Source organism: Pogoniulus pusillus, chromosome 35 (assembly GCF_015220805.1).
Source record: "Pogoniulus pusillus isolate bPogPus1 chromosome 35, bPogPus1.pri, whole genome shotgun sequence".
In the NCBI taxonomy this organism is placed as follows: domain Eukaryota; kingdom Metazoa; phylum Chordata; class Aves; order Piciformes; family Lybiidae; genus Pogoniulus; species Pogoniulus pusillus.
Genome location: NC_087298.1, coordinates 14093099 through 14115390, shown reverse-complemented (window position 1 = coordinate 14115390; position 22292 = coordinate 14093099). Strand labels below are relative to the sequence as shown.

Here is a 22292-nt window from a genome sequence, read left to right as displayed (position 1 = left end):
TCTGTCACGGGCGAAAGGGACTGCAAGGGAGAGCTGGCAGAGGAAGGAGCAGCAGCTTGCTTTGGCTATCCCACCTGAGCTGCCTCCCTGCTGCTGCTCCTGGATGCTCCCAAACCCAGGCAGGAGGCCGAGGCAGCAGCTCAGGCAGTTTATTGGCAAGTAAGTGCTGAAACCCAGGAGCCCTGCGTCGAGTAGTGCCTGGTGTGTGGCAGTGCCCTGGTGCGTGGCAGTGCCCGTGGCACCGCTGCGGAGAGTGCAGAAGCGCCAGAAACAAGCAGAGCTGGTGCTGGCTAACCCAGGGCAGGCTGCCAACAGCTTGGGGCAGGGAAGGCTCTCCTCCAGGGGAAATCCAGCAGCAGCAAAAGGCCTTTGGTGAGCTCCAGCCACAAAGCTGCTGCTGAGCCCCAACAGGCTCCCCCTGGGTTGAGCCACCCCACACAGCGAGTGCAGCCTGGGCTCTGTGCCCTCCTGTCGTGGGGTGCACCAAGTCCATTCACTGCGGGGTGGGGGGGACATTAAGTCAAATCCATCACCTGGGGTGAACAAAAGTCAGGCTAGAAGGTGCCTGGGACAGACAGAGAGGAGGGCCTGGAGAAGAGCCATGGGGCAAAGCTGGTAGCAAGGCTGAGAGCTGCAGCCCAGGGCAGCAGCTTGAGGAAATGCAGGCGGAGGGCAGGGTCCCTTGCACGGAGGTTTGGTGCCCAGCACAGGCCCTGTGCTCGAGACTGCTCTGCAGACATTTCCCTCCAGCGTCAGAGGCCAGCCCTGGGTGGGAGCGATGCATCAGGCACCACGGCCAGAGGTGGCTCCTGGGGAGCTTTAGTTCTGCCCCCCACAGCTCACAGTGGCCTTGGGTCCTGCAGGCTCTCAGTGCTGGAACTCAGCTCCCTTAAGGGCTGGGACATGGCAGAGGACTGTGTGGGACAGTGCCCACTGGAATGCTGCATGGTCAGACCTGGGCAACTCTACTGCTGGAGGGGAGGGGGACACAGATGGGCAGTAGCCCACACCAGACACCAGGGACAGGCAACACCCTGGGAGATGAGGGCACAGCCTGGGGAACTGCTGCCGTGAACGAGACCCGGGTGGAGTGGAGCAAAGGACGCGAGAAGCTTTGTGCCCCTGAGGCTCGAAGCAGGCTGCATGGGGGTAACCAAGGCAGTGCTGGGTGCCATCCCCAGATGCCTCCTGCGAGCTGCCCTAGCTTCCCACCGTGCCCACCCGAGCGCAGTGCCAGCCCTGGGGACAGCGATGGGCCTGGATGGAGAGATCCGCAGTGAGGAGTGCCAGGAGATGGGGGGAGCCTTCTAGAACCTTCTCCTTGCAGACCTTTAGCTGAGCAGCTCCAAGTAGGTGACAGGAACCTTCCCCTTCTGGTTCCCTCTCTCCCCTATGAGCCAGTCCGGGTCCATGCCAGGCAGGCTGTACACGGTGAGCAGCTGGGGACAGAGGCAGCGTGAGGCAGGGCCCTGCTCTGAGCCGGCACCACCAGGGTGCCCCCGAGGGGACAGCAGCTCCTGAGGCTCACTGAGCAGCCCCTGCCCGGCCCCTGGGGCGCCTACAGTTGGAACACGAGAGTCCCAGGGCGTGCCCAGTGCTGTCCCTGCTGCCTTTGCCCTCCCCAGACTGCCTGTGAAGGCGTTTTCACATGTAGGGTGGCACAGTGCTGCCCTGCCAGCCCTCCCAAGTGCCAACAGAGACCGCTGCAAGTGGCCAAGTCTCCCTCCTCCGCCACATGATCAGAGCAGCCTCCAGCCAGCAGCTTCTCCCCGGCTCCTGCAGAAGGCAGGGGCCAGCTGGAGACAGCCAGAACGCACTGGCCACAGGCTGCAGCAGGAGCAGGATGGGCACTGGCCACAGGCACAAGCTCAGGGCAGCCTGGAGGACACCAGTGCCAAGGAAAAGCCTCGAGGGGCAGGAGCAGCCGCGGGAGAGCCGGGGCACAGCCAAGGTACCCACCTCGTCTGCCAGCAGGGCCAGCTCGCTGCTGTCGGCTGCCTCGTAGTCATAGAGCACCCTGGCCCTGCGGGTGCCGCTGGCCGGGGGCTTCACCTCGCTGGGGTTCAGGACGCTCTCGGCCACCGTGCTGGGCATCCCAGCTATGGTGGGCACAACCGGGATGGTAGGCACGGCCGGGAGGGGGGCAGCAGCCCCTGCCGGAGGGGAGGCCGTGGCTGGGAGGGGGGAGGTGGATTCTGCATTGCCAACGAAGGTGCCTGAAAATCTTGGAGAGGAGAGCAGGGGTCAGGGAGAGGGCAGCAGGAGCACCCCTGGCAGGAGTCCCAGCTACAGCTGCACCCGCATCACCCCGGGACGGGGCAGTGCCCTCGGCGCTCAGACCATACAACAGGTACGCCCCCCCCCCCCCCGCCCTGCTTCCATTCCTGTGCCCTGACCCAGGGCTGGCGCCTCAGGGGCAGGGCAGGAGGCTGCAGCATGACACCAGAGGGTCCTGGGCAGCTGCTGCACTGGGGCCATGGTGCTGTGCCCTTGCCTGCTCTCAGGGGGTCTAAAGGGAAGGCTGTGGGTGCTGCTGAGCTGGGTGCCCGGTTGCAGGCTCTCAGCTTCCTGGGCCGCTGCCCTTGCCCTGCAGCTGCCCCCCCGCACCCAGAGGGTGCAGCTCTGGCCCTTGCTGCCCTCGGCAGTGAGTCTGCAGAGCCTCCGGAGCCTGGCTGAGGCCACCCCCGGAGCCAGTCCTGTCCCGCAGCTTCCCTCCCTCCCGCCGCACCCCACTTACATCTCTCCTTTGGAGCTGTCGGCATGGAAGAGAAGGGAGCAGGAGCAGTGAGTGAGCAGCCACAAGCACCAGCCCTGCCTGGCTCAGGCCCCCGCGCTGCTGTGCCAGCTGCCAGCCCTGCCCACGGCCACAGCACAGAGCCCCCTGCTGCAGCCCACCCCCACCCCGCCTGCCCCTCCGGCGTGGAGCTCCCACGGCCATGGTGCTTGGAGCTGACCCTCGCAGGAGCCCCAGGGCACAGCCTGCTCCAGCACACTGCCACCAGCCCTGCTGCCCATGGGCACGGCTCAGGCTGCCAGGGCTTGCAGGGGGCTTTGGAGCCCCTCCCCAGCCTGAGGCTGTGGGATGGGGACCGCCTGGGCTGGGGGGAGGATGAAGCAGTCCCTGGCCTCACCTGCCCAGCTGCTGCTGCAGCTCCAGCATGTACTGGTGGCACTGGGCATAGTAGCTGGTCTGGGCCTCCACGAACTCGTGCAGGCAGCGGAGATGATTCACCTGCGGGGAGGAGGAGCACAGCAGGGCTGAGCCTGCCTGCTGGCACCACACCATGGGAAGCAGACAGTGCCCAGGGTACTGAGCTTGCTCAGGGTTGGCACCGCAGCATGGGCATGAGGCCGAGATCAGAGGGGCTGCTCTGGGCACTCTGGCACTGCCCCTGGGGCTCGTGCACAGCTCCAGGGAGAGCAGTGACATGTTTGTGGCACAGCAGCACTGCAGAGGCCACAGGGGCACAGCCTGGGCAGCTCCAGCCTGGGCATTCCAGTCTGAGGAGGCTGCTGTGGTATCACCCACCGATGACCACTTCTACCTCTGCTCCCAGCGCAGGACCCAATCGTCTCCCTGGCCTCCCCCGGAGCCGCTGCCAGCCCTGCTGCCCCTGGCACTCACGTGGGTGCTGCTGATGCCCTCCAGCAGCAGCCGTGTCACCTCCGCCTGCCGGTCGAACTCAGTCTGTGCCAGCCGCAGCTCCTGCTCCGCCTGCAGGACAGGATGCAGTGTCCAGGGCAGCACAGGGCAAGGGCCCCCTCGGGCTCCCCCACCCCACTGGCACCCAGCCAAGCATGCTGCTGGGCACCACCTGTGGGTGTGCATCGGGCACAGGACCTCCTGGGTGAGGATCTCTGAGGCCTGTGGCTGATTTCAGCCTGGCTCCTGCTGGAGCCTGCACTGGGTCACTGCAGGGCACGGAGTGGCAGCTCCAGGCTGAGAGGCTCCTGCTGCCAAGGCTGCAGAGGCTTGGCTAGTCCTGAGGCACAGCCAACCCCGTGCCAGCCACTGCCCTCAGCCCAGCTGCTCCTCAAGGACTTCTCCTGAGCCAGGAGGAATTAATCCACAGCTAAGAGTGAGCAGCCCTCAGCAGGCACGGGGCATTCAGCCAGGCTGACACTGCAGACCCTCCTTACCCACCAGGCAGGAGCCCTCTCCCCAGCAGGCAGCACGTTGGCACTGGGGCAGAACCAGAGCATCTGGGCGGGTCCTCACCAGCAGCAGTGCTGGAGCAGTTGGGTGCTTGCTTTCCCCTCCTGCTCCAGAGGCAAAGGGGTGGCAAGCAAGCACACTGCCCTCTGCAGCACCTTAACAGCTGCAGGAAGGTGCCAGTCCTCTCTTAGGATGTGCTGTGCCCCAGAGCACAGAGTGGTGGTGCCCACTCAGCTACAGTTTGCTGCAAGCAGAGCAGCAGAGGTTCTGTGTCCTCTGCCCCTTCTCCAGGAGGGGCACAGTGGTTTCTGCCTGGCACCTCTGGGACAGGGCTCCTTTGGCCATGCCCTGCTTGTTCTGCCCCAGCAGGCTGGCAGCCTCCAAGCAGAGGCCACCCCAGAGGAGCCTCAGCAGGGCAGGCTGGAGGGGCAGCTGTGGGGCACCAGCCACTGCTCCTCTCCTGTGGGGACAGCACCACCAGCACTGTGCCAGGCCAGGCCAATGCCCTGCCTGGCTCCTAAGCAGCTTTGCCTATTTTCAGCTCCAGCTGATCTCTTCTTGCATCCTCACTGTGAAGGGATCAAAGGGGACTGGCACAGGCAGTGCCATTGCCTGGCTTGCCGAGCTCTGAGGGGTCTTGCTCCATGGAGCTGGGCAGAGGCTGCAGCAGCAGAGCTCTATGAAGCCTGGGACAGGCAGCCCCAGCTCCACTTGGCACTACTCAGGATGTGACCCGAGTGCTCTCCTTGCTAGCTCTGAGCACTTCCAGCTTCCTAGAAAGCCACCCCCGGATGGGTCCCTTCCTGTGCTCCTGGGGAGCTCTGAAGGCTGCTGACAGAGTTTGGTCCAGAGCACAGGCAGAGGACAGAGCCTGCAGCACTCACTGACTGCAGGCAGCTGCTTGATCGCAGGGCCTGGGGGCTGAGCAGGGTCAGAAGCAGCTGAGCTGCTCCTGCGCTGCGCTGGGAGGAGGCAGTGAGGGGCTGTCAGCATGCACAGCATGCACGGATGGCTGCTGGGGGGGGGAGTGTGAAAGGCAAAGGGAGCCCAGGAGGGCTCTGGGAGCTCCATGCCATGCTGGAGCTGCACACTTGTCCTGCTCTAGTCCAGCAGCACCCCCCCGGGCAAGGCTCCTTGAGCACCCAGAAACCAGGCAGCATGCAAAGCTCTGCCCCAGCGGGGAGGTGCAGCTCACCCAGACGGAGCCAGTCTGGGCTCCAGACCTCCCACCCAGCCCTCGACGCCTCTGCCCTCACTTCAGCTCTGCTCAGAGCAGGAGCTTAGCCCCCGGGCCAACCAGGCAAGGGGCTAGCAGAGGCCACTGCCCGGCACATGCAGATGGAGCAGGCAGGGCCTCTGCCAGGAGAGCAGAGCTGAGCCTTGTCCCAGCCCCTGTGGCAGTGGTGTGGGGCCCCTAGGGCTGCCCTTGCTCACCCAGAGCCCTGCAGCCTGTCACAGGGGGCAGAGGCACTAGGGCTGACCCCCACCTCCGGGGCACCCCCAGCACCCCTCCAGCTGGGTGCTTACCTTTTCCACCTCGTCGCTCCAGAGCTGCGGGGCCACAGAGCAGCAGAAAGGAGATCAGTGTTGGAGATGTGGAGAGGCAGAGACACCCCCGGCAGGGGCCCGGGGACCAGCAGCCCTTCACCCAGCAGCAGCTGCCAGCCCTGCCCCTGCCCTCCCTCCCGCACCCTTCAGCCCCATTTGGCAGGTCCCAGCCCCAGGAGCCAGCAGCAGCCCAGCCCTGTCCCCTGCCAGGGCTGCCACAGCACCAGCAGAGGCTCCTGAGCAGCCCCGCTGGAAGCTGCTGCTGGAGCTCAGCCCCTGTCTGGCAGCTGGAGCTGCTGGGGGCTGGCAGCTGCCATCAGCTCAGACCAGAGGCCAGGGCTCCTCACCTACTGGTGCCAAGAGCTCAGGTCAGTGGGGTCAGAGCTCTGCCAGTCTGTGCTACCAGCTGCAGTGTTCAGCTCCAGCCACAGCGAGCCCTGGCTGGGTGCTGCCTCAGGGCCAGGCTGCAGCACCCTGCCCCTTCCCGCTGCCCCCAGCCGCAGGGGCACAGCCTGGCAGCCCATACTGCAGCTGCTGCTGGGATCTGGCTGCAGGACAGGAGACAGCAGCAAGCACAGCACCGGGAAGGGGAAGCAGAACACACTGGGCCTGCCCGAGGGCCTGGGCTTGGCTTCTCCTAGCAGACAACGACCCCCTCAGCCCTGCTGCAGGACCCCACCCGGGCCCAGCTGGCAGCACAGTGCCCTGCCAGCAGCTCCCCACCCCAGCGCAGCAGGGCACATGGCCCCGAGGGCCTCAGACTCACTGCAGAGCAGGGAGGTTGACCCCAGCGTGGTGGGTCCTGACCTGGCTGCTGTGGTGCCAGATCAAGCTCTGCCCTGACCCTGGGCTGAGGCTCAAGCAGCAGCTGCTCCCCCGTGGCTGTGGCAGCTCCGGGTGCAGGACACCTTCAGCAGCTACCATTAGCAGCAGCTGCAGAGCTGCCTGCACTGCTGGGGTGCAGGCTCCTTGGCTTGCTGCCCACTCCTCTGGCCTCTGCCCTGCAGCTCGGCTCCTGCTGCGGGCAGGCAGCCTGGCACCTCTCTACCTGAGCAGGGGTGCCCTAGATGGTCCCCCGCTGCCACAGTCTGCCCCTGGCAGCTCTGGGCACAGCCTGGGCATTTTCTCTGACCCTTAAGTGGGAGTTTTGTATCTGTGCATCAGAAACGGGTCTAGGTGAGGTCTGGGCAGCTTCAGCCACCTGTGGGGCACAAGCCCCTTGTCCTCTCCTGCCCTGGCAGGCGGTGGGAAGGTCCTTGCAGACAGCTGGAAGCAGGCCCTGCCCTGCACAGCCCCTGCCAGCACAGCCGGGGGGAGCTGGGGCAGGCTGTGCAGGGAAGCTCTGCTCACAGCTCTCCCTGCCTGGCTACTGCCCCAGACCTGCCTCTGCTTTGCCACTTAGGGATGCCAATTGTTACTGGGCTTCAGGTGGCACTTCAGGCACCAGCTGCCAACTCTGAAGTGGTTTTGGAGGCCAAGGACTGCCCTGGCTGCCAGCAGGAGTGCGACAGGCACTTCAGTGACCCAAGTCAGCACTGGCTGCTTACTCAGAGCCTGTCTGGCTCCTAGAACCCTGCTCCCCAGTGCCACTGTCCCTGCTGGCAGAACTCCGAGGAGGGAGCACTGAACCAGGCAGAGGAGACACCAAAAGCCCCTCTTGTCACCTGGGCATCTCTGCAGACAGGAGCAGCCCAGCCTGCAGCTGGGCACTGGGAGATGCTGAGGGGCACTGCACAAGTGCTGCCTTCAGCTCTGCTCTGGCAACTTTCGGGGAAGGGTCAGGACACCCAGGGCTGCTCGGGGGCAGGGCAAGCCCAGGACTGCCCCTCTGCTTCTCCCAGAGCTCAGCTTCAGTCCCTTACTGAGCTCTCCTGAGGACATGGCAGGAGCCAGAGCCTGGGGCTGGCTGCTCCCTGCTGCCACGGGGGTGCTGACTCAGCCTGGGGCTGGGGGTGCCCTGCTGCCACGGGGGTGCTGACTCAGCCTGGGGCTGGGGGTGCCCTGCTGCCATGGGGCTGCTGACTGAGCCTGAGGCTGGGGGTGCCCTGCTGCCATGGGGCTGGGGGTGCCCTGCTGCCATGGGGTGCTGACTGAGCAGCTGCAGCACCAGCAGCAGCCTCCCAAGCAGCCTCAGCACTTTCTGGCTCTGTGCAGAGCCACTTCTGACCCCAGCATCGCTGCCCAGGCAGGCCAGACCAGGTGCCCCTGGGAGCTCACACTGCTGCTGCCAGCTCAGCCTCACTCAGCCTCCTCAGGGTTTCCCCACGCCAACCCCAGCTGGCTTCCACCAAGGGCTGGGCTGCCCTCTCCCACACCTCCAGATGCCACACCCAGACTCTTCTGCCACAGGCACCAGTGCTGTTCTGGAGGCTCCCTAAGCAGCAGGATGGTTCCAACATTTTAAGGAGAAATGAGGCTTTGTGCAGCAGGGAGGCAGCCACAGCCCAGAGAGGCAACTCTGCCACAGCTGCCCTGGGCTGCAGCAGGGCTGGAACAGGCTGCTCGTGAGCAGCCCCAGCACACCTGACTGCAGGACAGCCACCAGCAGGTGAGCCCCAGAATGAGAGGGGACAAAAAGTGACCTGCATTTGTAGAGAGAGGCCTGCAGTGCCAGCCTGTTGGCAGGGAAACTCCAGTTGGGCTCCTCCTGACCAGCCACAGAGCCTCTGAGCACTCCCAGCTCCATACTGAGCCAGGGGTGTGATGCTGCCAGTGACAGCTGGCATCCAGACAGGGCAGCTCCGGAGGTGTTCTCCACTAGCCAAAAAAATGCCTGAAGATCCCCACCAGAAATGTGGGGCAGGTCTGGCAGAGACTGGAGAGTAGAGCAGGCAGCAACTGTGCTGCAGGCTGGGCTGGAGCAGCCCAGGGCAGCTGCGGGCTGGGGCTGGGCTGGAGCAGCCCTGGGCAGCTGCGGGCTGGGGCTGGGCTGGAGCAGCCCTGGGCAGCTGCGGGCTGGGGCTGGGCTGGAGCAGCCCTGGGCAGCTGCGGGCTGGGGCTGGGCTGGAGCAGCCCTGGGCAGCCCATGTCCCTTAAAGTGTCGAAAGCAGCCGAGCGGAGGTGCGGGCAGGGCGGGGGCAGGGCTGGCGCTGGTCTTACCGCGGAGGCGCTGGCGGAGAGCACGAAATTGCGGGGTCTGGTCTCCTGAAAGTCAGGCACAGCCTGGGGGGGAAGAGAGCTTCAGCCGCCGGCCCGGGGCGCAGCAGCCCCTGCCTGGCTGGCACAAGGCACCGCCGCTGCCTCCTCCCTCCCCGCGCTGGCAGCTCGCTGCAAGCCCTGCGGGGTGGCAGCAGGAGGTGTCCCCCGGCCCGGGCGGTGGCCTGCGGAAGCTGTGCCCGGCTGGCACCCAAGCCGTGCGGCCACACCTGGCATCCCAGCGGCAGGTGCCCCCCGGCTGCAGGAGGCAACGCCTCAGGGGGCTCTGCAGCCACCCCCTGGCGCCTGCCCTGCCGGCTCGGCCCAGCCAGCAGGACCTGTCTGCAGCCCTGCACACGACGCCTGGCAGAGGAACACCTGAACATCTCCCCCGGCCTCTGGTGGGCTCCCTCCCACCCACTCGGGTCTGACAAAGGCAGGTGCCAGTCTGCATCCCACACGTCTGAGGGCTCCAAGCCACCTCCTAGGCGGCTGAAGCTCTGCCCTAGGGCTGGAAGCCTTTGGCACGGAGGTTTCCCACGCTGGGAATGCCATGGAGCCGGCTGGGCCCTCCCAGCTGCAGCCCTGCTGAGTCCAGGCCAGCTGCTGGCTGCAGCACTGCCAAGAGCCAAGCCAAGGCAGCTGACACCAGCATCACCACGCTGGTATGACAGACCTGGGTACCTCCCGGAGGGCCTTGGCTGTGCCCCAGGCTGATGTGCCAGGCTGCCTGCCCACCCAGCTCCTCTCGACCCTCTCTGGCCCCACAGCTCTCCTGCAGGTTGATCCCTGTGCAGCTCTGCTGACCCACGCTGGCCCCCAGCAGCCTGCAGGCCCAGCAAGGACAGACTGCTCCGAACCATCAGAGGCTTGGGGATGGCTGGAGCAAGGGGCAGGAGGAGTGATCCTGTGGCAGCCCAAAGCTGAGCACGGGCAGCAAGGTGCCACCAGCGAGATGGGGCAGCACAGCCCCTCGGGCACGACCCCTGCTGGGCCAGGAGGGCAGGTTCACAGCCACATCTGCTGCTGCTTTGGGCCCTGCAGCTCAGGAGCAGCCGGAGGAATCTCTCCTCCCGGTCCCTGGTCTGCAGGCATCCCCGGAGCAGCCGCAGCAGGCGGGGGGAAGGTGCTGCAGCGCTCCTACCCATGTGCAAGCAGTGGTCAGGAGGGACCCAACCTCCCTCCCCCTCCGCTCGGAGCCCTGGGCACAGCAGCACACAACCAGCCCACGCTGCCTGTCATTGTCTCCGGGCTGCCTCCCCTCCGGCTGAGGGATCTGCCCCCAGCCCAGCCGCCTGCTGCCTGCGCTGCCTGGAGCCGAGCTCTGTTCGGTGGCTGCAGGCATCTGATGATGCTCCTGCCCCACCGGGGCTCCTCCAGGCTGCCACAGCCCTGACCACCCTCAGGTCATGCTCCAGGGCCAGTCCCCATGGGACAAGGGAGGAACGAATTTTCATTGCAAATGGGAAAGAGACAATGAGAGGCGTAGAGAGGAAGCAGCCCCCGAGGACTCACAGCACTGCCAGCACAGTCAATACTCACATCTGCCTCACACTGAGCAAACCACAAAGAAACAAAACAGAAAGGTTAGTGAGCAGCACCGGGAGGGACAGGGCACAGAGCTGGGGCAAGGCACAAGCCCAGGCACCAGAGAGCAGCTCAGCACACCCGAGGAGCAGTCACAGACAGCAGCTGGGGGCGCACACAGAGGGGAAGAGCAGCAGGAGAGTGGTGAGCTGGGAGAGGCCAGCTTGGGTGGGAGGTGACACAGGACATGGCACAGGGAACCTCATGGTCTGAAGAGCAGGTGCCAGGCCCAGGGCAGAGGCAGCAGGTCCCCTGCAGGTTTGTCTTTCCCAGGGTGCGTGCAGGTGAGGCCTTGGCACCACTCCCTGCAGGAAGCAGCACGGGGTGGGGGGAAGGGGAGGAGGTGTCTGAATTCCTGCTCTGCTCTGACCCGGAGGTACAGCAAGGTCACCATCTCCCCTGCCGGGGGTCCCTACAGTCACCTCGGGTGGATCTGGGTGGCCTTACTGATGGCTCCCGTGCAGAGGGCACTTCTGTCCAGCCCACCCAGAGCCCTCTGTCAGACCCACTGCTGGAGACTGACACAGCTTCCCCATATGGCCCCAGGCTAGGAGCAGAAGGTGGCAAGCTCCTGTGCCAACGGTCAGAGCACTGCAGCATGGCAACCTGCTGCAGCAAGGTCCTCCAGGGACTCCAGCAGTGCCTAGCACTGGCCTCTCTGCCTCCTGCCACACTGCTTCTGCCCAGGGAGAGCTAGGCTGCAGAGGTGCCTCGGGGCAGCTGGCAGGTCCTACCAGCCTCAGCAGCACTCAGAAGTGCCTGTTGGCATGGCTCCAGGCTGTGCACAGGGGCCCTAGGTGACTTACCTGTCCCTTCTGCAGTGCTCTGACCTGGCACTCTGCTGCTTGGGGTGCCCTGATCTCCCCAAAGCCAGAGGGCAAGGCCAGGCTGGGACTGAAATGCTTCTTGCTGCCAGCCTGAGCCCATCCACCCCTTGCAGGCTCCCCCAGCACTCCTGCCTGGGGCAGGCTGAGTTGGCAGAACCCTGAGTGGCCTGGCACTGCTGCAGAGCCCTGGCACACTTCTGTGTGTGCTCAGCTCTCTTGGCTTGCTCTGAGACCCCAAAGGAAGTCCTGAGGTGATGCCACACGAAGCACCCAGCAGCCCCTGCCAGGCAGGCAGGAAGCAGGGGTGGCTCCAGCAGAGCTCTTCTGGGCTCTGGCAGCTCAGAATTGTTTGTTTCAGCAGCTGAGGGCATCTCTGGCTCCTGCACACCCCACCAGGAACCCCCCCAGGGCCAGGACCTTGTAGGGCATCCTGATGTTTGTGATGTGAGCCAATCCCGGGGGCAGGAGGAGGGAGGAGGAGGTGCAGGGAGTTACCGTGGCCTTGGCCTCGGCAGCCTTGGCTTTCTTCAGCCGAGCCTTGCAGGCGTCCAGGTCCAGGCGCCGGTTCTGCAGGATCCTGCGCTCCTTCTGCGGGGGCAGAGCAGGGCAGCTGCTGGGCACGGGCAGGGCCCCCGCGGCCAGCGCCCAGCCCTCACCGCGGCGCCAGGCAGAGACAAGCCCTCGGCTAAGGTCACCTCATCAGCGAGCCCTGGGCCTGCCTGCCGGGGATCCAGGCTCGCCACGGCTGCGGGGTGCCCATGGGGCTGCAGGGGTCAGGGCACCTTCCCCAGGCACATCAGCTGGCAACCCTCCCGGTGCTACAGAGAGCCCGGGGCACGGCTAGGGCTGGGACTGTCCTGCTCTTTGAGGGGGGGCTCTGGAGTCCTCCTTGCTGCCGGGATAGGGAAGGAGCTCCCCCGGGGCTGTCTCCCTCCCCTGCCCTCCTGCCCTGCTTACAGCGATGGTTCTCCAGTCCCCCTCCAGGAAGTTGCGTAGCGGAGTGAGGAAGGTGATGGAGGCCGAGTGGATGAAGTCTCGTTCAGCTGCGCCCAGGCGCCTCTGAGCCTCTCCAACTTTGATCAAGGTCTTCCCTGCAACGAGAGAGTCTCCAGCTGCACAGTGCAGCACTCTGCTAGCTGCAGCCAACGTGCCCAGAGCCAGCAGGGAGGCAAAGGTGCAGGGCACCCTGCCCGGGCAAGGTGACCATGCCCATGCCAGCTGCCGTGCCAGCAGCTGCAGGGCAGCTCTGATGCTATCTGTCTGCTGAGGCTCTTACCCTGCCGATGCCCCTTCCCTGCTCCACCTGCACACTTATCTGTGTCTCGCTGAGCAGAGGCACAGGAGCAGGGCAGCAAATTGCAAAGCAGCAGAGCAGAAAGGAGCTGTGCCCAGGCCGAGCTGGCCGCGGGTGCCCCTGGGGCTGCTCTGGCAGAAGCAGGAGCGGCTATCGAGCAGCCATCGATCAGCAGGGCAGCTCATGCCCAGAGCAAGGACAGCTGTGTCCTCAGGCTGTGCTGCTCTGCAGCTCTACTACCTGCCCTGGCTCCACCTGGCCTTGCTGCTTCTCCAGCTCTACCAACCTGGGCTGCATCAGCAGTGGGGAGCCCCTGCCCTGCGCCCCCAGCACGGAGCAGGCCTCCCTGCAGAGCAGCACTGTGGATCTCCTGGCTGGGTCCCCAAGGACTTTCAGCTGACTCACCATAAGGGGTCCCTGGCCCAAAGTCATTGGCTGCCTCTGCCATGTACTGTGCCAGCAGCTCCCCGTTGGTCACCCGCGAGGGCACCTTCCGGTCCAGCTTCTCGTAGAGGAACTCCTCTACTCTGGCACCTGCAACGAGGGTGCCACTGGTGGTTATGGGATGGAAGGTGGAGGGGTAGCCGTGGGACTGGCATTCAGGGCAGCCCACCCCACAGAGCCCCCAGCAAGCAGGAGGTGTGGTGTGGCCAGTGCTCAGGACAGTGCCAGGCTGTGCCAGCCAGCAGCCAGTCACCCCTCAGCAGGGAAGGACAGGCCCCACAAAGACAAATTTCCTCCAACCCCCCAGGCTCAGGGCCACACAACTGCTGCCAGGGGGCATCACCAGCCACGAGCTGAAGGGCACCAGCAGCTTACTGGGGTTGGGCTGCAGCAGAACCTCAGTCTGGCGCAGGATCTTCTCCGTCCAGTTCTTGGTGCAGTCTGCCCTGGCCAGGAGGTTTTCAAAGTGGGCATCCAGCTCAGTCTTCTCAGCCTGGCCCAGCTTCTCCTCAGTGAACTGCAGGGGGGAGAAGGTCATTATCTCTGCTCCTCCAAGGCCAAAGCCCAGAGCTAAGGAGAGACACCGAAGGCTCTTCCAGCTCCTGCATCTCTCAGGCAGAGCCAAGCAGCCCTCCAGCTGTCACTCCCTGTCCCCAGACACCTTTCAAGGAAAGAAGGCAAATTTTGCCCAAGAGTGAAGCAAACACTGAGATAAAAATGGAGTCTGGGCCTGAGAGGTGTGCCAGAAAAAGCAGCTTCTAATCAGCTCTGCTCCAGAAATGCTCCAGCTGGGAGCAGACTGCTCCAGCTGCTGTGGCCCCAGTGCTTCCCTGAGGGCAGCTGCCATCTGCCTTCACCCCCTCCTAACTAACCCTGTGGCCTGCAAGCCCACCAGGGCAGGAATTCCACTGCCACCCCTGAGCCCCTCAGTGTGTGGGACAAGCTTGTGCACAACACAGGGCTTGGTGCAGGACTTGGGGGTGCCCCCAACAGCCTGGCACTGACTGCTGCTCTCAGTGGCGGATTCCTGACCCAGCAGCTTGAGGGGTCACACTGAAAGCCTCCCTTAGGCAGCTGCAGCACTGGGGTCCTACAGAGGTGGCACTTTGTCCTTCGAGTCCCTGTTGACTGGCACTGGTGCCACTGTTATCAGGAGCTGGCATAGCCAGGTGCCAGGGGACTGAAGTCCAACTCAACCCCTCTGGTGGAACACAACTCCTGTCTGACCTACCACACAAACCTTCTCCTCTCCCCTTCCCCAGCCCAACTCTTCACGGGCTCTTGATCTGGCCTTGCTCTGTCCCTTGGTTGCTCCATTGCCAGGCAGCACAACGCTGGGCACAAGGCGGGCCCAGGAGTGAGCCCAGCAGCAGCAGGGCGCAGGCAGCCAGCCCTGGCAACTCCAGTTACCAGCACCAGGAGCATGAGACACCAACCCTGCAGGTACCTTCACACAGTGACCTGCCTGGGCATGGGGCCAGCTGCAGCCAGGAAGCTGCTGCCGCATCTGGGTGGTGCCAGGGCAGGCTTAGGTTGGAGATGAGGAACAACTTCTGTGCTGCAGGAGTGGTCAGGGACTGGCACAGGCTGCCCAGGGAGGTGCTGGAGTCCCCATCTCTGGAGGTATGCAGGAAGGACGTGGCCATGGCACCTGGGCACAGGGTCTGGTGGCCACGGTGGTGCTGGGCTGGTGCTGGACTGGCTGAGCTCGGAGGACTTCTTCAACCCAGATCGTTGTGACTGCACCGCAGGGACAGGCACAGCTCCTCCTGAAGCCCAGGGGCACAGAGGAGTCACTGCCACGCAGGGCCAAGGGTCACTTCTGCAGCCTCCTCAGCACCAGCAGCCCTTGCTCACTGGCACTGGTTTTCGACCCACCCTTGCCATGGCCTTGCTGCTGGAGGTGCCAGGGTGGCTGCACTGATTTGTGCCCACAGCCAGGCTGCCTGTGGAGCAGCACTCAGCTGCCAGCCGTGCGTGAGTGGCTGAGGCTCTCCTCGCCTCCCCTTCCCTGTGCCCATGGGAAGCCCTGAGCTGTTTGCAGACTCTGCCAGCCTGGGCTGAGTCACTGCCATGCAGCACTCTGGAGCTTCCCAGGTATTTGGCACCATTCTTGAGTCATCTGTTGAGGGCTTTCTGAAACAAGCCAAGGCTCTGTGGTGCCAGTGAAGAGTCTTTCTCGTCCACCTTCCCGGGCAGCTTTTTCAGATCTTATCTCACTTTCAAGTCCAGCTCCAGCAGTCTGGACTCAGCCTGCACCAGCATCTGCCCTGGCACCACCAAGCCTGAGCCCAGTTTCCTACCAGCTGCATTCAGTCAGCTCCCTATAGCACTGCTGCAGCCAGATCACTGCTGGAGGCCTCCAGCAGCTGCAGAGGGCTGCTGCCAGCCTCTTCACTCACCCAGCTCTGGAGCCTCCCTGTCCTCTGCAGCCAGTGCCAGCCGCCTCCCCACTAACAGGGGCATCTCCACAGCCCCCGCAGAGCAGCCCAGTTCTCCCCAGTCAGACCCTGGACTGTCTGGCAAGAGGGGAGGCCGAGGACATGCCCCAGGAGCACTGCAAGCCTGGGGCTATGCCAGGAGGGAGGGTGGGCAGGAGCCACAGGCTCCTGTGGGGCCAGGCCACAGAGCAGCCTCGGTCTCAGGCTTCCTTTACGGGTGGGAAAGCAGGGAATGAACCTGAGAAGTGGGTGCCAGGGGAGGGCAGGCTGCAGCTCACAGCCCAGAGCCTGGCACAGCCTGGGAAGTTGACACTTCTGAGGGGTGCTGCAGAAGGAGAACTCCTCCGGCACACTCCCACCTCCTCGTCTGTGCACGGGGAGCCACCAGGCCAGCTCTGCCTGACCTCTGACATGACCCTGTTGCACCAGAGACCTCTCCTGACCTGCCAGCGTTGCTGGGAGTGCCCCACCAGGTGCAGGGGAGCACAGGAGCTGCAGGGAGAGCAGATGAAGCCTCTCCTGGAAGCACAGCCAGGGTCAGAGCTGCACTGCTTTGGCCTGTGGGCTGCTGCTTTTTGGCTGCTGCAACAGGGGGCAACAGGTCCCAGCAGCTGATGCCCTCTGTGCTGGCAGTGCCCCCAGGAAGAGCAGGGCAGAAGAGCAGTTCAGGGCACCTGGCTCCTCAGGCAGGACTCCCACCAAGGATTTCTGCTCCTAGGAATTGCCAAGAGCAGCACAGAGCAGGAGCTGCCCAGGCGCTGCTGCCTCCTGGCTCTGGCACTGTCCTGCTGCTCCTGAGTTCGGGGTGCTGGTGCCTCCTGAGGACCAACCACTCCAGCCTGCCTCAGAGGAGTTACTGGGAGCTCTGGAGCTGCCCCACAGGCTTGCTGCACGTCCCCAGGGAGAGAAGCAGCAAGGGCAAAGCCTGGGGAGAACCTTAGGCTCCTCCATCCTGCTGCAGCAGAGCTACTCCCGTTTGCCCCCTGGAACCTGAGGGTTGGACAACAGCCCTGTCCTGAGCTAGTTCCAGGACCTTCATCCTGGGATCCCATGCCAGGCCACAGTGCCAAGAGGCTCCACGGATCCTGCCCTGGCAGTGTCCCTGCAGCTGGCCCTGCTGAGCACCAGTCCTGCCTGTGCCCATGGGGTGATGAATAATGCAGGGCAGCCTTTGTCAGTGCCACGCTGCCTCTCCGGGAAGAGGAGCTGCATTCCAGGGCATCAATAATTCAGCCAAGGGTTGAATTTCTGGGAGGCTTGGCTGGGCAGCAGGACCTGCAGCTGCATATGGGCAAGTAGGCGGAGAGCAGGGCAGCAGCACCTGGCAGCAGGCCCAAAAGCAGCAAGGCTGAGCTGGGCTGCACTTAGGGCAGCTGCCTGCTCACAGCTTGGAGGGAAACTCTTCCCCAGGAGGGCTGGCAGAGCCCCCACTGGCATCAGAAGGGGCAGCAAGCTGAGCTGGGCTGGATGGGTCTCTCTGTACACAGTCCCTGGAGACCAAAGGCCAGCTCAGGAGCTGGTTGTGAGCATCAGCACCTTGCTGGGAGGGAGACCTCAGTGCCCCCCGCCCCGAGCTGTGCCAACACCACAGCTGCAGTGCACAGTGCAGCCCCAGCTGCCTTCTGTCTCCTCCAGGCTTGGGTGATTTTGATTTTTCCATCCCTCTCCCCCAGGCCTGGCTGCTGTGAGCTCAGACAGGCTGACTGCAGCCCCTTGGCAGAGGAGCTGGTGGCAGAGCTCAGGCCCTTGTGCCACTCGTGGTGCCCAGGCTTTCCAGCTGCACACTTCTCAAAGACCACAGAGATCCAGCTGGGCCAGGAAGCTTCAACCAGCAACAGCCTCCTGCACCTCCAGTGGGTTTGGGCTGAGGGCTCCCTGAAGGCTCTGAGGAGCTCCAGGTGCCCAGGAGGTGACCTTGGCCCTTTGGGTGGTCAGTGGCACAAGAGCAGCAGTTCAGACAAATCTGCCACCCAGCCAGCAGCTGAAGGCTCAGGGCAGCTCTGGCATGGGTGCAGAGCAAGCCTCAAGAACCTGGTCACCAGCAGCCGTGCCAGGCTGTGAGCCAAGGCAGGCTGTGCTGGAGGGCAGGAGGAAGCCCCCGGGAGCACAGGCTGGGTAAGCGGCGAGCCTGTCCCGGCCGCTGCGAACAGCCTGGGGTCTGCCTCTGCCCTCAGAGCTGTCAGCCCCGGAGGCAGCACCGCAGGAGGTCAGCAGATGGAGGGCATCTTATCTGGCACAGATAAGAGTCTGTTTGCTCTCCAGAGCTCGGGGAGGCCAACTTCTGCCTTTCCTCACCAGCTCCCAGAGTAAGTCAACCTCTAGCTGCCGGCAGCAATGATGTTGGCAGTGGGACAGGCACCCCAAAGCTGTGCTCACACTGGGCAATGCCACCCAGAGCCAGTTCACACCAGACACAAGCCCTGTGATGATCTCCAGACACCCCCAGGAGAGCCTGGGGTGGCCTGTCCAGGACAGAGGCATCCTGCATGCTGCCTGTGCAGGGAGAAGTGCCAGCTCTGGAGGGAAGCTGCAGCCATCAGCACAGTTCCCTTCACAGAGGCCTGGGACCAAACCCACCTACTGGAAGGTGCAGCTATCAAAGGCCTTCCTCTTCTTCAGTGAGGATGAAGAGGAAGGCCTGTGTGAGGCCTGCCCACAGGTGCTGCATGCCCTCAGAGAGCACCAACTGACAGGTTGTGGCTGCTGGTGCAAGCTGAACCCCAGAGCAGCTCTGCATCCTTGCAGCTGCCCAAGCCAGGGTGGCAGAGCTCACCACACTGCCCTGCCACCTCCCTCCACAGCTTTGCTTTTCTGGAGGAGACCACGGGAGAAGCCAAGAAGCCCCCAGGGCACTGCAACCCTGGTGAGGTCATTACTGCTTGTGCAGCTTTGGGGAGACACCACACAGCTGGCCACAGCTGCTCCATCCTGGGCCTGCTGGAGGTGGGTACAGGGCTGCCCACCCAGGAGCACATACACCCTTCAAGCTGCCCAGGCTCCCCTCTGGCAGGAGCTCCACTAACTGCTGCTAGAAAGAGCACTGAGGGCAGCAGTGGAAGCCTGAGTTGTGGCTTTGTCAAGCCCAGTTCAACCCCCCTCGTGCAGCATCAGCTTGCCCTGGACAGGTTCCAAGCCAGGACTGCTCCTACCCCAAGGCCCGGTACTGACCATGCTCTGCCTCAGCTCCCCTTTGCTGCAGCCCTTCTGCCTGGAGCTCAGCTCTGTGCTGCCCAGACAGAGGCTCATGGTGTGAGTGGCACAGCAGAGGTGCCAGGCAGCTCCATTGGAACACCAATGCCTGCTACACAGACCTGAGCTGGTGCTGGGCAGGTCCCCTCCTAGAGCATCTGCCGTGCCAGAGTGCTCAGAACCCAATCTGCCCTGCCGAGAGCAGACCCCAAGCACCATTTGTGTGTCTTGTTGGTGACAGGGCAGCACTCACCCACATGGCACAGGGACAGCCCAAACAGGCTGAATGCCCCCCAGAATTACATCTCAGGGAGTGGTTTTCAGCCTCTGCCATCCATTGTCTCCCTCCTGGCAGACCTGCTGCTGGCTCCCCGTGCTGCCCACAAGCTCCAGTGTCCCTCGTCCCAAGCAATGCCTCCTGCCATCAGCCAGCTGAGTGCCCAGGTGGGAGCTGGGGCGCGAGGGTGTAGCAGGCAGGAGCTACCCTCACTGCACACCCTCTGCTCTGCCATGGCTGTGTGCCAGCTCTGTTCCCACGCCTGCCTCCTTCCTACGCCAGGAGGCTCAAAAACACTCATCAGAGGCTTACAACCAAGCTTCCAAGCAGGAGGTTTCTCTACAGCTTTGCTCCCTTTCTTCTGCTACCAAGGTCACTCGCATGGGAACAGCATCTCCAGGCTTCCCATCTGCTCCTGGGCTTTGCACCTGTAGTCGAGATCTCTGCTCACAGCATGACTCACTGGCACGGCAGCGATCCTGGGCACGGCAGCGATCCTGTGCCCGGCAGAGCCGGGAGCCTGGGAACCAGCACTGCTCTGCTGCTTTCCTCACGCAGCAGGCGGAACAGGAAGCCCAGGGCCACCAGCTGGACTTCTCACGCAGGATCCCGACCGGCTCGGACTTGTCCCTCTCTTTTCGTTTTTCAGCCCAGAGCTGTTTTCCAGCTGCTCTCCCCCAGGGCAGCCACGTCCCAGCGCCCGCCGCATGCTCTGCTCCTCACGGACAGCCCAAGTGCTGCACCACGGCACCGGGGGGCACTGCAGCCCCCAGCAGACCCTTATCTTTATCCCGGGTTGCTGAGGGACAATCCCCATGCCCTGAGCCTACCACGACACAGCCGCCCGGCCTCTGCAGCTCCTTTCCATCACTCTGCCGGGCCTGGGAGCTACTGGCCCGGGCTGCTGCCGGGCTGAAGCGCAGAGCATCTGCAAGGCCACCTCCGGCACACCTGTTTGGCTGCCCGCATGAGAAGCTTTGCGGTGCCAGCAGTGGGCAGGCAGCACTCGCTCCCGGCCAGGGGCTAAGCAGGGGCATCTCCGGAGCTGCTTGTCCTGCGAGTCCGCCCCAGCCCACCTCACTGCAGTACCATCGGGGGGTCAGCCCCGCTTCTGCCCGGGGCCAGCCCGCACCGGTCAGTGCCGCCGACGCCCAGCGCTGACTGGTCTCGGAACTGAGGCTCCGTCCGCCAGGGCCTGCTCAGCTCCAAACTCCCCCCTGCAGCCTCCCTCAGGATGGGAAACAACCCTCGGCTCTGCTGGGGCCTCGATCGCGGCTGCGGCGGAGGTAGAGGCAGCGGAAAGGAGTCTGCGGGAAGGCCCGGGGGCAGCTCCGCCGCTGCCATTACAGCCCAGCCGCCCTCACCTGCATGGCGCGGGAGAAGAAGACCCCCGCGTCCGACGCCAGCTTCTTCACGTTGAAGTCCATGGCGGCACCTGGAGCAGCCTGCGCCGCGCTGCACTCCCGCTACCACCGCGGCCGCCGCCCTTTATATCGCCGATCGAGCCCTCCGGAACCGTGCCGCAGCCTCTTAAAAGGGCTGCAGGTCACCGGTAGACCCTGCCGGCACCGGGACGGGCGTCCGAGCAGCGCGGGAGCGGAGCGCCAAGCTGTTACCGGAGCCGGCGGCGGGTCGGGCCTCCCCGGGCAGCGCCTCGGGCGGCAGCGGGGCGGCGGCAGGCTCGGCCCCTTTAAGCGCAGGGAGCCGCCCCCGCCCCTGCCCCCTCCCCGGCCTCGCCGCCGCAGCCCCGAGCCGGGCCCGTCCCCGGGAGGGTCGTTCCCATTGGCTGGCCGGCAGGCAGCTTGGCGCTCTCATTGGCTGCGCGGCGCTGAGGGGCGGTGCTGCTCGCCCCGGCCCGGCGCAGGCTGCGGCGCGGGGGAAGGAGACGCTGCCCTTCCGCGGCCATGCAGCGCGGTGCGGCCGCGGGGCGCCCAGCGGGGCCGAGTGCCCCTGCCGCGGTGAGTCGTGTCCCCCGCGCCGCCTACGGGGGCTGAGCCGGGCGGGCCGCACGGTGGCCGGGGTGGGGAGGAGTCGGGAGAATGAGAGCTCGGGGTAGAACCGGGCCTGGGGTCGGGGGACGTACCGGGGTGCAGAGGCTGGGGACCCTCCCCTTTGCCGTGATGTGGCGGTGCGGGAGCTTTGGGGATGCTCGGGATGCGTGGGGTGGTCGGAGGTCGATGAGTGCAGGGTGGGATGCCCCAGCGCTGCAAAGGGCCCAAAGGCACAGGGGCCTGGAAGTGCCCAGAGGTGCGAGGGGCCTGAGGAGCCCCAGGGCCATGGGGATGCCCCCAGGGCGCAGCGGCTGCGGGGACCCTCTGGGGGTGCGGAGCCTCCAGCTTGCCGCGGTGCTGGTGCGGGGTGTCTGTGCTGCCGGGCCACGGCAGCCGGCGGCGGGCATGCTGCGGGGACGTGCCCCGGCCGGGAGGTTTCGCTGCCTTGCAGCGTCGTGCCCCGGGCCCGGTGCGGTGCTCTTGGCTGCTTGCTCTGTCCCAGCTTTCTTGCACTTTGCCCTCCTCAGCCCTGCCCCGGCCGGGACGCTGCGTTTAACCTTGCGGGGACGCCCCGTGCCCGGCCCCTGCGGTCTGCGGCCACCTCGAGCCCCGTGCCAGGCGCAGCTCCCTGCCAGGGTGTGGGGCTGCTGCCAGCCGTGGGGTCGGGCAGGGGTGAGAGGCTGCCGCTCGCTGTCACCTGCGGGGGTTGAGCTTTATGTGGGGCGGTTCCGGAGCCTGCTGTGGCTGTACGGGGGTAAGAGCAGAGAGTGGGGCCCGAGGGTTTGCAACTTTGTGGCGTTTAAGGAGTCAACCCCGGGTCCAGTCTGCCCTTTGCCCTTGCCGTGGAGCCTGTCGCTCCTGCCCAGCTCCCAGCAGCACCAGCAGAGCTCTGAGCTAGCTCGGAAACCTCCTTTGGTTGGCATCTCCTGAGCAGGGCTTTGACACAGCAAGCCGAGCAGGAGCAGAGTTTGCCAGCGACAGTTTGCTGCTGGTTCTTTGTGCTGGCTTTGTGTGGGAGCTGCAGCCCAAGCCCCTGCGGCCCTCTGCAGCCTCTTGTGCTGCCTGTGGAACTGTCTGGCGGCTGTAAGCCCAGGGCTGCTGCGGAGCACTTTGGGAAGCCTGCCCTGGCGGCTGGGAGGACAAGCAAAAAGCTGCTAGTGGTGAGGAGATGCCCTGGCACTGCCTGGCTCTGTTAGCACTGCATGGTCTGTGAGGGCCAGTAGCAGGAGGGGCAGGCTTTGTGCCCCCCTCACTCTCCTGCCTTTTCTCCTCTTCCTGCAGCAGGAGGAGGATTGCTGGATGAAGAACAAGCCCCGGACTCAGAGGCAGATGTCAGAGAGAAGCTGGGTTTCTTCGTGAGCAGCTCACGCAGCATCCACAAGTGCCCTTCCCCTCGGTGGCCC

At 64.7% G+C, this 22292-nt stretch overlaps 1 protein-coding gene across 6 annotated transcripts; it reads right to left on the bottom strand.

Moving 5' to 3' along the window:
- Positions 1 to 133: 133 nt before the first annotated feature.
- On the bottom strand, positions 134 to 22279 carry SH3GLB2 (SH3 domain containing GRB2 like, endophilin B2). Of its 6 annotated transcripts, XM_064171247.1 has the most exons (13): positions 22152 to 22279; positions 13367 to 13512; positions 12953 to 13081; positions 12211 to 12344; positions 11749 to 11841; positions 10382 to 10393; positions 8804 to 8866; positions 5684 to 5707; positions 3626 to 3715; positions 3132 to 3232; positions 2738 to 2752; positions 1960 to 2224; positions 134 to 1439 (listed from the first exon to the last, which is right to left on the bottom strand). In XM_064171247.1, the coding sequence occupies exons 1-13, from the start codon at positions 22262 to 22264 to the stop codon at positions 1332 to 1334; spliced, it is 1293 nt and encodes a 430-aa protein (XP_064027317.1). In that variant the 5' UTR covers positions 22265 to 22279; the 3' UTR covers positions 134 to 1331. The 6 variants fall into 6 exon arrangements, with proteins under 6 accessions (XP_064027317.1, XP_064027312.1, XP_064027313.1 ...); XM_064171242.1 differs by lacking the exons at positions 10382 to 10393; positions 22152 to 22279 and adding an exon at positions 20263 to 20612 and having other exon boundaries at positions 13367 to 13508; XM_064171243.1 differs by lacking the exons at positions 2738 to 2752; positions 10382 to 10393; positions 22152 to 22279 and adding an exon at positions 20263 to 20611 and having other exon boundaries at positions 13367 to 13508.
- Positions 22280 to 22292: the final 13 nt, after the last annotated feature.